Here is a 16,611-nt window from a genome sequence, read left to right on the forward strand (position 1 = left end):
AGCAAATTCTATATGAGGGCCCCAGGACCGGCCTACCTCTCATGACCCCTGGGGAGGCCTTTTCTCTTAACTCTGTGCCAGTGTTCTTCACTTTATGTTGGTACATTCCAATGATTCTGACATACTCTTAGATTGTTCATGTAGCTACATACAGTCTGAATCTAGAAAACATTGGAGTGATTGAAATCTCAAGAGTCAAGTTTATACTCTCCTGCATAAACTTCTGCCTACATTACTTAATTGTTAACTTTACAAGATACTGCATCAGATCCGGTCTCAGGGATGGCTAACTCTGGACGTCCCTTCAAACTCCACAGAGTTGGGTCCACCTTATGCGTGGAGTAATCTCCAATACACTTTAAGATTGGAGGAATTGGTGCCTCTAGGGCATTTCAGACTGTTAGGGGACCTTTTTACAGGGAGAATGTAACCGTTTTTTTTTATTATTGTGTTTTGCGTTTCACGTATAATAACGTATATTATATGATATTATATTTTGATTTTGTATTGTTGTGCAAACCAGGGCTCATCTGGAAAAGAGACCTTTGTCTCAGCATTGACTCCCTGTCAAACTAAAGGTGAAAATAAAAATAATATATAGTTATTTCTGTCTTTGTGAAAGCAGAATCTGAGCATCAGCATTTTACACAGCCGGACAGTGCTGATTATGGCCTTCAAGGTGTATCAGGGTGCTAAGTGTCCTATTTAGTCAGACAGAACAATCACAGACGTCATGTGTTGATGTTTCCACCCAAGCTAACAGTCGTTTGACTGTGACAGTGAGTAGGGTGGGGAGATGACTGATCAAGACGTCAACAAGCATTCTGGTAAGACTTCACTTAAAGCCTGCCGGCATTATACTTTATTCGTTGTTATTGTAATGATTCTGTATGTTTATGTCTCTATGCAGGAACTTTCAAACTGACTCAACGGTTGTAAATTCATCAGGACCATTATGAGATTATATTAAGAAATTATAAGGGGTTGTACATGCTAATTACAAGTTGTACAATGCATTATAACCACATCACAATGCATTCTACCTGCAGGTTTTACGTAAAGCATTACAGACCTTCCTATAGAAGCAGGACAGGCAGCCTAGCCTGTGACACACAGCTTGTGTGTCCCTATTTCATATAGTATGAGTCCTGGTCAAAAGGTAGTACACTACAGTAGTAAACCATAAGAATCAGGTGAAATTTGGGACACATTTTTCAGTGCATAATTGATGAAAGACTTTCATGCACTATGCTCTATCTAGATAGAGTTCAAGGTGTTGGTGGAGGGTCAATCCAACATTATTATTCTCAAACAGTAGCAATGTGGAGACACACAGATCATCACATTCAATACTACTCATTTACATTGATAAACAGTGCACTCCACTTGTAGGGAATTAGATGAAAATAATCAAGTGGCTAAAGTGATCCAATTTCCTGCATGGATGTAATAGGAAGAGTATGTATAGGAAGAGGACATACAGTATCGGGGGTTTGTCATTGGCTAACCAATAGTCCTGTTGGAAGGTGAACCTTCGCCCCAGTCTGAGGTCCTGAGTGCTCTGGAGCAGGGTTTCATCAAGGATATCTCTGTACTTTGCTCACTTCATCTTTCCCTCTATCCTGACTAGTCTCCCAGTCCCTGCCACTGAAAAACATCCCCATAGCATGATGCTGCCACCCCCATGCTTCCCCGTAGGGATGGCGCCAGGTTTCCTCCAGACATGAAGCTTGACATTCAGGCCAAAGAATCTTGTTTCTCATGGTCTTAGAGTCCTTTTGCTGCCTTTTGGCAAACTCGAAGTGGGCTGTTATGTCCCTTTTACTGACAAGTGGCTTTCGTCTGGCCACTCTACCATAAATCCTTGATTGGTGGAGTGCTGCAGAGATGGTTGTCCTCCTGGAAGGTTCTCCAATCTCCACAGAGGAACTCTGGAGCTCTGTCAAAGTGACCATCGGGTTCTTGGTCACCTCCCTGACCAAGGCCCTTCTCCGATTCCTGAGTTTAGCCGGGAGGCCAGCTACAAGAAGAGTCTTGGTGGTTCCAAACCTCTTCCATTTAAGAATGATAGAGGCCAATGCGTTCTTGGGGACCTTTAATGCTGCAGACATTTTTTGGTACCCTTCCCCAGATCTGTGCCTCGACACAATCCTGTCTCGGAGCTCTACGAATAATTCCTTCAACCTCATGGTTTGGTTTTGGCACTGATATGCAATGTCAACTGTGGGACCTTATATAGACAAGTGTGTGCCTTTCCAAATAATGTCCAATCAATTCAATTTACCACAGGTGGACTCCAATCAAGTTGTAGAAACATCTCAAGGATGATCTATGGAAGCAGGATGCACCTGAGCTCAGTTTCGAGTCTCATAGCAAAGGGTCTGAATACTTATGTCAATAAGGTATTTCTGTTTTTTATTTACAAAAAAATCTAAAGACCTGTTTTTGCTTTGTCATTATGGAGTATTGTGTGCATATTGATGAGTTAAAACATGTATTTAATACATTTTAGAATAAGGCTGTAATGTACATTTTCAGTAGTTATACATTCTACAGTAATTTGTTGCAAAGTGTCAAGTGGATGTTTGATGTGGTGGCTGTGCTTGTTGTTAGTGCAGAGAAATGTTGGTTGGTTTAGTTTAGTTTGGCAGTTTAGTTTGGCAGCGATTACAGCCTCCAATCTTCTTGGGTATGACGCTACAAGCTTGGCCCACCTGTATATGGGGATTTTCTCCCATTCTTCTCTGCATATCCTCTCAAGCTCTATCAGGTTTGTTGAGGAAAGTCAATGCACAGCTATTTTCAGGTCTCTCCAGAGATGTTCGATCGGGTTCAAGTCCGGACTCTGGCTGGGTCACACAAAGAAATTCAGAGACTTGTCCCGAAGCCACTCCTGCGTTGTCTTGGCTGTGTGCTTAGCGTTGTTGTCCTGTTGGAAGGTGAACCTTCGCCCCAGTCTGAGGTCCTGAGCACTCTGGAGCAGGTTTTCTACAAAGATCTTTTAGGAACTTTTCCCCATTCATCGTTCCCTCGATCCTGACTTGTCTCCCAGTCCCCGCTGGTGAAAAACATCCCCACAGCATGATTCTGCCACCACCATTTTAGAATAAGGCTGTAACGTAACAACGTGTGGAAAATGTCGAGGGGTCTGAATACTTTCCGAAGGCACTGTACATTAACATTTTAATAAATAAATGCACACAAGTGTAATGAAAGAAACAATTACAACTAAAGAATAATAATGTGTGGGTGTGTGTAGAGTGTGTGTTAGAGAGTGTGTGTTTGTGTGCGCATCTATCAGTTATACATACTTGTCAGTAGATTCACACAAAAAGTAGGTCACACGGGGGAGAGCCGTTGTGCCGTGAGGTGTTTCTTTATTTGTGTTCTGAAACCCGGTTTGTTGTTCACTTGCGCTATACGGAATGGAGTTCCATGCAATCATGGCTCTGTATAATACTGTATGTTTCCTTGAATTTGTTCTGGACCTGGGGACTGTGAAAGACCACTGCTGGCACGTCTGGTGGGGTAAATGTGTGTGTCAGTGCTGTGTGTAAGTCGACTATGCAAACAATTTAGAATTTTCAACACATTAATGTTTCGTATAAAAACAAGAAGCGATGCAGTCAGTCTAGTATTGATTTTAGCCCTCTGGTAAACAGTGAAGAGCAAAATGTGCTTCTCTGTTCTGGGTCAGCTGCAGCTTAACTATAAGTCCCTCTTTGCAGCACCTGACCATATGACTGGACCATAATCAAGATAAGATAAAACTAGAGCCTGTAGGACTTGCTTCGTGGAGTGTGGTGTCAAAAGAGCAGAGCAGAGCAGACCTCTCCCCATCTTTACAACCATTAAATGAATATGTTTTGACCATGACAGTTTACATTCTAAGGTAACAGCAAGTAATTTAGACTCTTCAACTTGCTCAACAGCCACACAATTCAATACCAGATTCTTCTGAGGTCTAGAACTTAGGAATTAATTTGACTAACTGTGGTTGCTGACACGTATACACACTGTAGGGTTGACTCATTAGCATACATAGACACACAGGCCATGCGGTACACTACACTTTACATGTTTGTCAATAGAGAAGCTTCCATTGAACAAAACCTTCTGTGTTCTATTAGATAAATAATTCTGAATCCACTATATGGCAGAGTTTGAAAATCCAATTTCAACAACAGGTTATGGTCAATAATGTCAAAGGCTGCACTGAAGTCAAACAGTACAGCTCCCACAATCTTCTTATTATCCATTTCTTTCAACCAATCATCAGTCATTTGTGTCAGTGTCATGTTGAGTGCCCTTCTCTATAAGCATGCTGAAAGTCTGTTGTTAATTTGTTTACAGAGAAATAGCATTGCGTATAGTCAAACACAATTTTTTCCAAAAGTTTGCTAAGAGTCGGCAGCAAGCTGATTGGTTGGTTGTAAGAACCAGTAAAGGGTGCTTTACCACTCTTGGGTAGCGGAATTACTTTGGCTTCCCTCCAGGTCTGAGTACAAACATTTTTCTCCAAACTCAGATTAAAGATATGACAATAGGAGTGGCAATATAGTCCGCTACCATATTCAGTAGCTTTTCATCCAATACCAGGTGGCTTCTCATTATTGCTGGACAACAATAATTTATCCACCTCACCCACACTAACTTTACAACATGTAAAATTACAACACTTTCTCTTCATTATTAGGTATTTTATGCTTGCTAAATTTGCTTACTTTGAAAGTGTAAGTCATTAAAGTAATTGGCAACATCAAAAGGTTTTGCGATAAATGAGCCATTGGATTCCATGAAAGATGGAGTTTGAATTAAGTCTTTCTGCCCATAATTTCATTTTTAAAGTATTTCAAACCTTTGTTCCATCATACTTTATGTGGATAAAATATTCAAGTGTCACTTCCAGACCCAATTTATACTACTATTAAAATGTGACCTGTATCAAGATCCGAGAAACAGATAACAGAAAGTCCATGTTAATACCAAATGTAAATGGGGTCTCCCTCAGTTCCCCTAGGGTTTTGGAGTGGTATACATCTCAGTGTATAGGTGGTGACTGGTCAGTGCATGGGTGAAGTTTCCTCTTCCTCTCCACTGCGTCTCAGTGCTAGAGGTGTCACTACAGAGCCTGGTTCGATTCCAGGTATGTATCACAACTGGCCGTGATTGGGAGTCCTATAGAGCGGTGCACAATTGGCCCAGTGTCGTCCGGGTTATGGTTTGGCTGGGATAAGCCTTCATTGTAAATAATCATTTGTTCTTAACTGACTTGCCTAGTTAAATAAAATAAAAACCTTAGCCATTAATGGGGAAAATGCCAAACTGAACACAGATCAGTGTCACGGGGCAACTTTACCCTACACCCTCAGGAGGGTGCAAAGTTAAAGACGTCAAGATAGAAATGTACTGTGTAGAATAAGTATGATTGTCTGTCATGTAGAATATGACATTCTATTCATTACATTTCGATCTGCAAGTTACTACTCTTTTGAACGCTGGTCTAATATATATTTTATGCACCAATGCATGATAACCTGACAAAATCCTTAACTTTGATTTCTATATATAAATATCATAACATGTCTTAAGAAAAATATAGTTATAATGTATCCTGATTAACCAGACATAGGCCTACTTACTGAACATAAAGATGCTTAAGAAGTTTCTTCAGAGTCTTTTTTTAAAGAGTTTCTTAATAAGAGTGAACACGTCAGGGATGTGAACACCGGTCATGTACATAGAGTTTGTCTTGGTAAACATCCTGTAGTAACAGGATCCTCCACTGACTAAACCTGAAACCTGAACCTGCAGCTAGCGTCACTCCCACCTGCTCCAGTCCTTCCCCTCCATAAGAGGGATCAATGTTGTGAAATGTTAGTCAGCAGGGTCAGTTGTCCAATGACATGACAAACCGTAGGAGATTTCACTTTTATCCTCACCATCTGTCACTCTCTGACCGGTTTCACCTGTTCCTGTTATTGTCTCCACCCCCTCCAGGTGTCGCTTATTCTCCACAGTGTATTTATCCCTGTGTTTCCTGTCTCTCTGTGCCAGTTAATCTTGTATGTTTCCAAGTCAACCATCGTTTTCCCCGTTCTCCTGCTTTTTGCATTCTCCTTTTTCTAGTCCTCCCGGTTTTGACACTTGCCTGTTTCTGGACTTTGTACCCGCCTGCCTGACCATTCTGCCTGCCGTGACCACGAACATGTCTGCCACTTTGTACCTCCTGGACTCTCATCTAGTTTGACCTTTTGCCTGTCCACGACCATTCTCTTGCCTACCCTTTTGGATAAACATTGTACGACTCCAACCATCTGCCTCCTGTGTCTGCATCTGGGATTCGCCTTGTTCCTTGATTACCATCCAGGACCCCTAAAGCGTCTCAGAGTAGAAATGATCATCTTAGATCAGACCCCCCCATCCTATTTATTATAAAAGGCTAAACTGATCCTAGATCGGCACTCTTTTGATGAATACAGGACCACATGAGTAACCCCCAGTGAATACTTTTTTAATGAGTTTAAGCTATACACATATCAATATTAATGTAATCAATATTTTTGTTATAATTTTTTTTAAGGATTAGAAATGTAAAGATTATAGATGAAGTATTGTACATAATTATGTAGAGCTGTAATATCAGGGAATCCCAGGTGAAGCACATACAGTAGCTCTACAATTCCTACTGTATCCCAGGGCTATTCCTCTGTAGCTGTGCTAATGTGGTGTGAAAGGGAATGCCTCAGCCGCTGTACTTCCTTATCCAGTCCCATAATGTTTTGACTTGTAGCAGAGCCTATGTCTAAAGACTCATGTTGAGCGGGTTGAGAGCTTCAAGTTCCTCTGTGTCGATATCACTAAGGATCTATCATGGTCCAAAATCACCAACATAGTCGTGAAGAGGGCATGACAACGCCTCAACATCGCAGTGATAGCTGTGCCACTAGAGATTCTGTGTTCGAGTCCAGGCTTTGTCGCAGCCGGCTGCGTCCAGGAGACCCGTGGGGCGGAGCACAATTGGCCCAGCGTCATCCGGGTTAGGGGAGGGTTTGGACGCCAGGGATGTCCTTGTCCCATCGCACACTAGCGACTCCAATGGTGGGCCGGGCGCAGTGCACGCTGATACGGTTGCCAGGTGTATGGTGTTTCCTCCGACACATTGGTGGGGCTGGCTCCTGGGTTAAGTGGGCATTGTGTCAAGAAGCAGTGCGGCTTGGTTGGGATGTGTTTCGGAGGATGCACAGTTCTCGACCTTTGCCTTTCCTGTGTCTGAACGGGAGTTGCAGCGATGGGACAAGACTGTAACTACCAATTGGATACCATAAAACCGGGGAGAAAAAGGGGTTTCAAAAATATATATATATAAAATAAATAAAGTTCTAAGGCTGCACCACTGAGAGCATCTACACTGGCTGCATCACTGATTTATATGGCAAGGACCGAAGGGTGTTACAGAGGGTAGTACATCAATTGGGCCGAGGTTCCTGCCATCTAGGACCTATATACCAGTGTCTGAGGAAGGCCATAACACTTTACTCCAGCCACCCAAGTCATAGACTACCGTACATAAAGCGATACTAATGCACCAGGTCTGCAACCAACAGGACCCTGAACAGCTTCTACCCCCAAGCCATAAAACAGCTAAATAAGATAGTTAAATAGTTAACCACATAGCTACCCGGACTATCTGCATTGACCGTTTTTGCACTAACTTGTTTGACTCATCACAAACAATGCTACTGTTTACTATCTGTCACTTTATTACTCGTTATATGTACATACAGTGTATTTACATCAATGATTATGTTATTCACACATGAAGTATACAGTGCCTTGTAAAAGTATTCATCCTCCTTGGTGTTTTTCCTATTTTGTTGCATTACAACCTGTAATTTAAATATATTTTAATTTGGATTTCATGTAATGGACATACACAAAAATGTCCAAATTGGTGAAGTGAAAAAAAAAGACTTGTTTAAAAAAAATAAAAAAAATATGTGCATATGTATTCACCCCCTTTGCTATGAAGCCCCTAAATAAGATCTGGTGCAACCAATTACCTTCAGAAGTCACATAATTAGTTAAATAAAGTCCACCTGTGTGCAATCTAAGTGTCACATGATCTCAGTATATATACACCTGTTCTGAAAGGCCCCAGAGTCTGCAACACCACAAAGCAAGGGGCACCATGAAGGCCAAGGAAATCTCCAAACAGGTCAGGGACAAAGTTGTGGAGAATTACAGATCAGGGTAGGGTTCTAAAAACATATCTGAACCTTTGAACATCCCACAGAGCACCATTAAATCCATTATTAAACATTTGAAAGAATATGACACCACAACAAACCTGCCAAGAGAGGGCCGCCCACCAAAACTCACAGACCAGGCAAGGAGGGCATTGATCAGAGAGGCAACAAAGAGACCAAAGATAACCCTGAAGGAGCTGCAAAGCGCCACAGTGGAGATTGGAATATCTGTCCATAGGACCACTTTAAGTAATTCACTCTCCAGAGCTGGGCTTTACGGAAGAGTGCCCAGAAAAAAAAAAATTATTTAAAGAAAAAAATAAGCAAACATGTTTACTCATTCCAGGGATTTAAAAAAAAATTTAAAACTATTTTCTACATTGTAGAATAACAGTGAATAGATTGAAACTATGAAATAACACATATGGAATCATGTAGTAACCAAAAAAGTAGACTTGATGACAGCTTTGCGCACACTCTTGGCATTCTCTCAACCAGCTTCATGAGGTAGTCACCTGGAATGCATTTGAATTAATAGGTGTGCTTTCTTAAAAGTTATTTGTGGAATTTCTTTCCTTTCTTAATGCGTTTGAGCCAATCAGTTGTGTTGTGACAAGGTAGGGGTGGTATACAGAAGATATCCATATTTGGTAAAAGACCAATCCATATTATGGCAAGAACAGCTCAAATAAGCAAAGAAAAACGACAGTCCATCATTACTTTATGACATGAAGGTCAGTCAATCTGGAAAATTTCAAGAACTTTAACGTTTCTTCAAGTGCAGTCGCAAAAACCAACAAATGCTATGATGAAACTGGCTCTCATGAGGACCGCCACAGGAAAGAAAGACCCAGAGTTACCTCTGCTGCAGAGGATAAGTTCATTAGAGTTAACTGCACCTCAGATTGCAGCCCAAATAAATGCTTCACAGAGTTCAAGTAACAGACACATCTCAACATCGACTGTTCAGGGGAGATTGTGTGAATCAGACCTTCATGGTCGAATTGCTGCAAAGATACCACTACTCAAGGAAACCAATGAGAAGAAGAGACTTGCTTGGGCAAAGAAACACGAACAATGGACATTAGAGCGGCAGAGTAGGTGAACGGATGATCTCCACATGAGTGGTTCCCACCGTGAAGCATGGAGGAGGAGGTGTGATGGTGTTGGGGTGCTTTGCTGGTGACACTGTTCTTGATTTATTTAGAATTCAAGGCACACTTAACCAGCATGGCTACCGAAGCCTTCTGCAGCGATATGCCATCCCATCTGGTTTGTGTTTAGTGGGACTATTATTTATATTTCAACAAGACAATTAACCAAAAAACAACTCCAGGCTGTATAAGGGCTATTTGACCAAGAAGGAGAGTGATGGAGTGCTGCATCAGATGACCTGGCCTCCACAATCACCCAACCTCAACCCAATTGAGATGGTTTGGGATGCGTTGGATAGCAGAGTGAAGATAAAGCAGCCAACAAGTGCTCAGCATATGTTGGAACTGCTTTATTTATAATTTTTATTTATTTAACCTTTATTTAACTAGGCAAGTCAGTTAAGAACAAATTCTTATTTACAATGACAGCCTACCCCGGCTGCCCTATGGGACTCCCAATCCCAATATGATGCAGCCTGACTCTTGGAAAAGCATTCCTCATGAAGTTGGTTGAGAGAATGCCAAGAGCGTGCAAAGCTGTCATCAAGGCAAAGGTTGGCTACTTTGAAGAACCTCAAATATAAATAATATTTTGATTTGTTTAACACTTTTTTGGTTACTACATGATTCCATATGTGTTATTTCATAGTTGATGTCTCTGCTATTATTCTACAATGTAGAACATTTAAAAAATAAAGAAAACCCCTTGATGTGTGCAAGACAAAGGAGCTGATCGTGGACTAAAGGAAAAGGAGGTCCGAACGGGCCCCCATTAACATCGAAGGGACAGAAGTGGAGCAGGTCGAGAGTTTCAAGTTCCTTGGTATTCACATCCCCAAAAAACTATCATGGTCCAAACACACCAAGACAGTTGTGAAGCAGGTACGACAACACCTTTTCCCCCTCAGAATGCTGAAAAGATTTGGCATGGGTCCCCAGATCCTCATAAAGTTCTACATCATCGAGAGCATCCTGACCGGTTGCATCACCGCTAGGTATAGCAACTGCTCAGCATCTGACCGTAAGGCACTACAGAGGGTGGTGCGTATGGCCCAGTATATCACTGCGGCCAAGCTTTCTAATATCCAGGACTGATATACTAGGCAGTGTCTGAGGAAGGCCCAAAGAATTGTCTGTGCCAAGTCTAGGACCAAAAGGCACATTAACAGCTTCTATCCCCAAGCCATAAGACTGCTGAACAACTGAACTAATCAAATGGCCACCCAGGCTATTGACATTGACACCCAAGCACATTGACTTGTGTACAGTACCCCCTGTATATAGCCTCTTTATTGTTATTTACATTTCTTGTTTAACTTTTTGAAAAAATACTTTTATTTATTTAGTTAATATTTTATGAACTGCATTGTTGGTTAAAAGGGCTTGAAGTGAGCATTTCACAGTACGGTTGTATTCGGCGCATGTGACAAATAAAATTGGATTTGATTTGAATTAGAAGGTGTTTCCAAACTTTTGTAAGGCAACAAAGTTAGACTGTAGCTTTAACAGCGCCTGGTTTACAGCTGTGGCACATGGATGGACAGATGGACACAGACAGACAGATGGACAGACAAACAGATAGATATACAGGGCAAACAGGTTGACTCACCAGCGGCTCGGCCATGATGATACGTATCTTGCGCTCGGACAGCGTGGTGAAGTTTACGAACAGGCTCTTGAGGACATACTCCCCAGGCCGGCTCTCCGGGTCGATGCTAATGGGCATCATGGCTGGAGGACCCTTGTCTCCTTGGGGACTCAGCACTGGAGGGATGGGTGGCTTACTGTATCCGGTTCCCACTGGAGACGCTGGGGACACACCACAACACACAGGTTAGGAAATTACGTACATTTGACATATTCTACCTGTAATTGTGTAAGAGCAGCAATGTACTGTTGCTAGTAGTGTACTCCGTCGTTTAGGACGTTTTAGTCAGGTTGTATAAGGATGTTTTGTCAACTTTTAAGTTTTATTTTATTTTTAATTCAATTTTTTTCAATTTCTTTTATTTTTTATTGAATATTAAAACATCCATTCTACAGTACTTGCAGTGAAGCCACTCAACATTTACATTACATTCAGTCATCTAACTTTTATTTATCCGTTATTTTACCAGGTAAGTTGACTGAGAACACGTTCTCATTTGCAGCAACGACCTGGGGAATAGTTACAGGGGAGAGGAGGGGGATGAATGAGCCAATTGTAAACTGGGGATTATTAGGTGACCGTGATGGTTTGAGGGTCAGATTGGGAATTTAGCCAGGACACTGGGGTTAACACCCCTACTCTTACGATAAGTGCCATGTGATCTTTAATGATCTCAGAGAGTCAGGACACCCGTTTAACGTCCCATTCGAAAGACGGCACCCTACACAGGGCAATGTCCCCAATCACTGCCCTGGGGCATTGGGATAATATTTTTCGACCAGAGGAAAGAGTGCCTCCTACTGGCCCTCCAACACCACTTCCAGCAGCATCTGGTCTCTCATCCAGGTACTGACCAGGACCAACCCTGCTTAGCTTCAGAAGCAAGCCAGCAGTAGTATGCAGGGTGGTATGCTGCTGGCTAACAGACTCCCATACAGAGCGACCCACAGAAGCAACCAGGGTCAATGCCACCAGCCCAAGCTACCAACCGCCATGCCACAAGCACTCCGAAGTCCCCCCCCACAGTTCCCCGAGAGCTGCACCTCAACCATCCAAGACCCCCCCCCCACCCCCCCATGTCACCGTCCCACCAATGCAACAACAACCAACTAAATGACGAAAAGAGAAAAACAAATGAAAACAGAAAACAATGCAAAAACATAAGACAACAAGGACAACAAAAATAATAACAGCAAGCCCAACTGAATACATTTGAGTGTATGGCACTATTAACATGTGTGTATGTACATTATGTGTGTGTGTCCGTGTATGTGCACATGTGTGAGCTTAAATGCGAGTGTCTGTATATGCATGTGTACACGCGTACAAACACCTGCACCTAATACTTTTACTAAGAGTATTAGTATATTAGTAATTGACTGACCAGGTCTCCCAACAATGTTATTTCTATGGTCAATTTTAGATTAATGTTATGCTTTTTCAGCTTTGGTGTAGTCAATTGGTTGTCATCTTGGATTGAGCAGACCTTCCCATACAATTCTGATAACTCCATGAAAGACATAACTCTACCATTCCAATTTACGATATAATTTAAAACAAAATACCCCTTTCAAACATCTTTCCCATGAATACAGATATTTTATGAACAAGCACATTTAAGTTCAACCATAATATTTGTTATGTCTTTTCAGGGGGGATGAAATTGAAAAAGGTTTCATTTTCAAACAATCAAAAATGAGACAATTGCAATCTGCAGAAAGGCACTTTTTAAACAATGGATGAGCTTTTCTTAGTAATCTACTTGAAAACCATTTAGGGTTAAAGTAAAATGTTTGTATAAGTGAAGCTTTTAGAGAGAGGTTAGTGATTTTATATGTCATAATCTCAATCTACCCAGTTCATATTTATTACATAGACAGTCACGCTTTGTCTTGTTTGGTTTAGCATCCAGGCAAGATTTGAAAAACAAATCATCAGGAGTAGGCAGCAGCATAAGTAAGTGAGTAAACTGAGATATGACTAAAGAGTTAATCAGTGTAATTTTTCCATCATTAGACAGATGTTTACCTCTCCATGGTTGCAGGATCCTGTCTATTTTTACTAGTTTTCTATTTCTATATTGTACACTTATCATAAATAGGATTTAGTACAGAGAGTCCAGCAAAGTGATCCATATCTTCAACGAGACATTGCAGGGATCTAGCTTAAGGATGTAAAATAAAACTTGAGTCATCGGCAGACACCTTCGTTTTTCAGCCTTGGATTTCTAATACTCTACTGTTTTTATTTGATCTGATTTTAATAGCTAGCATTTCAATGGTCATAACGAATAGATATGGTGACAGTGGACACCCTTGTTTAACTCCTCTTGACAATTCAAAACTCTGAGAAGTAGCCTCTATTTACTATTTTACACCTGGCGTTACTATACAATACCTTTACCCATTTTATAAGAGACTCACTGAAATAAAAAATTCCTTGAATTTCTAAATATAATCCAGTCTTACTTTATCAAAGGCCTTTTCAAAATCTGCTAGAAAAACTATGCCTTTGCTTCTTAGATGTTTCATGGTGTTCTATTATTTCTAGCAGTTGTAGTATATTATCTCCAATGTATCGTCCATGTAAAAAACCTGTCTGATCAGGATGAACAATACCTGGTAATGCTATGCATTTCGCTAGTATTTTTGCATTAACGTCTTTTCAGCAACAAGAAAAATACATTTTTATCTGGTTATAACTGACAAGATAATAACCAAAATATGACGTCGTTCGCAGTACATTTTGATGTTGTCATGAAAAAGATATCTATACATCATATGCCACATTTTGCCCACTCGATACCGTGGGAGGACAAGCCATGCATTTGCTGCAGCATTTAATATTTGATTCAGTGCCTCCATTTTCTGGCTTTTGAAAAGTGCTTTTATTGAAAAATTCCCGGCAGGGAGAGAATAACTCCAGCAGAGAGTAGAGGAGAGGATAACAAGCTGGAGCATCTCTCCCAATGCTCCACTGCATTAGCCAGCTGATCTGACCTCATCTGTGGCTGGCTAGGGAAATTAAAACTGCTACCAGCTAGCTGCTAGCAGCTGGTGTTTTCATCTGCTATTCAAGATGTCATTGCCCTCTGAGGAAAGAAATCTCTTACATGTGACCGTCATTCAGCCAACGCTGTGATACAGGCCTGAGTTTAATCACTGACGGCTTGGCCCGGCCCATAAAACACATAAACAAGTGACACATTCGTTTGACTTTACCTCACAGTTTCACTGTTTCACTTCAACTCCCCATAAACAGAAAATGTTGCTAGAAATAGCCAAAGAGCCGTGTGCTAACGCCTAATAGGGGTGTGAAATGTTCCCTTAGCATGGATTACCTCAACCCAGAATTATACTTCTAGGTCAGTGAACTGGGGTATATCTGCTGGATAAAATTGTGTGTGTGTGTGTGTGTGTGTGTGTGTGTGTGTGTGTGTGTGTGTGTGTGTGTGTGTGTGTGTGTGTGTGTGTGTGTGTGTGTGTGTGTGTGTGTGTGTGTGTGTGTGTGTGTGTGTGTGTGTGTGTGTGTGTGTGTGTGTGTGTGTGCGTGCGTGCGTGCGTGCGTGCGTGTGCGTGTGCGTGCGTGCGTGCGTGCGTGCGTGCGTGCGTGCGTGCGTGCGTGCGTGCGTGCGTGATAGATAAGAGTGAACAGTTAGCTAGCAGTGGCAGCCTTACTACACAGTGTTTATTGTTAGTATCAGGGGCCATTAAAGCAGATCAGTCACATATCAAATCCCAGACTCTCTAGTTGGCTACAAAAGCCTTCCCCATGGCCTCAGGCTGATGAAGAATCCCAGACAAAATTTGATTTGATTTGAGACAACACAATCACCACACAACATTATCTCAACCTTGATCCCAACGTTGACCTCAATGTGATTTTGCTACTTTGTAACACTCTCACTCTGACATAAAGTATGATTTCAACCCCAGAAACTCTCGGAAACATGAATTACATTGTTGTAACACAAAAACTAGTGGAAACTGGGCTGCCACCAACTTGAAGGAGATGGAACCTTAACCTTAAATACATCATCCTGAGACGTTTTGAAACATTACATGGTGTGTTGGAACACCACTTACTCAAGTATTGCACCTTGCCATGGACTGGGAGTATTAACAGAAAATGTTGAAAACAATAGTCCTGTTTAGTGCAAAATTAGATACCTTCTCTTTTGGTGTCGTTTCCTCCCTCGAAAGCTTCTAAACACCATTATTACGTTTTTAGTCCTGTCTAGTGCAGAATTAGATCACATTTTCAGAAGTGTCTAAATGTTTAACATTGTTCTATTTATTTGATAATTTGCCATTATATGTTATTTGTCAGGCATTGTCAAGCACAGTGTTCAAACCACCAGCAGTAATTGGAGGTTGAACTGCAAGAACTGAGGATTCGGCACTTGTTGTGCTTCTTCTTCTAGGCTAAAGGGCAGACTACACCTATTGGTGTATTTACGCCACCTACTGTACAATCCATTTTGGTAATACAAAATACCACCCCATTCCACTATTTAACCCTATCTAATCTTATTCCAGGCCAATGGTCTGGAAGGACAAAACATGACCACTCTACACCCCCCGCAACTCTTCTGCAGTAAAACCTCGCAATCCCAAGAACTTCTCTGCAGCTGCCACCACAACCTCTATTTCCTGTGACATTCCATTTCTGCAGTACAGTTGACAAACATGGCTATGAATGCTATGAAACCCATCTTACTGAAGCACATACTATTCCCAGCCCTCTCTATAGGTCTCTGCTTACTCACAAGAATCCTTTCAGGATCCCTCACCATGTACCCAATCTTCCTCCACCACTCTCCTCACTGCTTCAGCATACAACACTGTTTGTACTACTCCGACCTTGGCAATCTCAACCTGCCTTTCTCTCACTAGACACCTCCAATCTCCAGCCCCATGGGCACCCCCCAGAGCTAACACACACAACTTTCTCGACCGATATTACACATTCCTTCGTCTCATGCCCTCCTTCACACATCTAGGAATCTCCCTCCTACACACTGCTGCAACATGACCATAAGCTAGGCACCTAAAAAAGCTTAGTATTTTCAGAACAAAAGCTCTCATGGAATAACTGAACATCCTAACTTGACCTTGTCAGGGAAAGACTGCATCAGACAATGTCTTCTCCATTTCACCACGCTCTCCACCGGGTCTGAGTTCTATTTCAGCTGATCCTCCTAAACACTTAATAACGCCCCCGTTATCACTCCTTTCAATGGCGCCCTGCTCCTATGAGCAAAGCAAGTCACAGTTCTTGTCCCTAGTCGAGTGGTCCACAGCACCCGGAGCACTTTTCTGGACGGAAGAAACACAATACATCATCACGAGTCGACTTCGAGTTACTTTCACCGACTCAACAGTCCTCAACCTCTTCTCCACCCAACCTGACATCACATATGAATCAGCCAGAATACAAGGATCCATTCTTTCCATTAAATCTCACTCCCACTGGGCCAGATTCATTCTTGTCATCATCGGGATGAGGCTCAAACTCGATGGTCCTCACTGCACCTACCCCCACAGGTACTTCATCCTCA

At 41.8% G+C, this 16,611-nt stretch overlaps 1 protein-coding gene across 5 annotated transcripts in view; it reads right to left on the minus strand.

The window, feature by feature from the left end:
• Positions 1–16,611, minus strand: part of LOC118397034 (protein furry homolog) — a 231,669-nt gene that overhangs the window by 156,476 nt on the left and 58,582 nt on the right. For all 5 annotated transcript variants that reach the window (XM_052467095.1, XM_052467092.1, XM_052467093.1 and 2 more), the window contains exon 2: positions 11,013–11,212. In XM_052467095.1, the coding sequence (XP_052323055.1) occupies positions 11,013–11,132 (120 nt within the window). In that variant the 5' untranslated portion in view covers positions 11,133–11,212. The remainder of the gene's footprint in view (positions 1–11,012; positions 11,213–16,611) is intronic.

Source organism: Oncorhynchus keta, chromosome 18 (assembly GCF_023373465.1).
Source record: "Oncorhynchus keta strain PuntledgeMale-10-30-2019 chromosome 18, Oket_V2, whole genome shotgun sequence".
Lineage (NCBI taxonomy): Eukaryota > Metazoa > Chordata > Actinopteri > Salmoniformes > Salmonidae > Oncorhynchus > Oncorhynchus keta.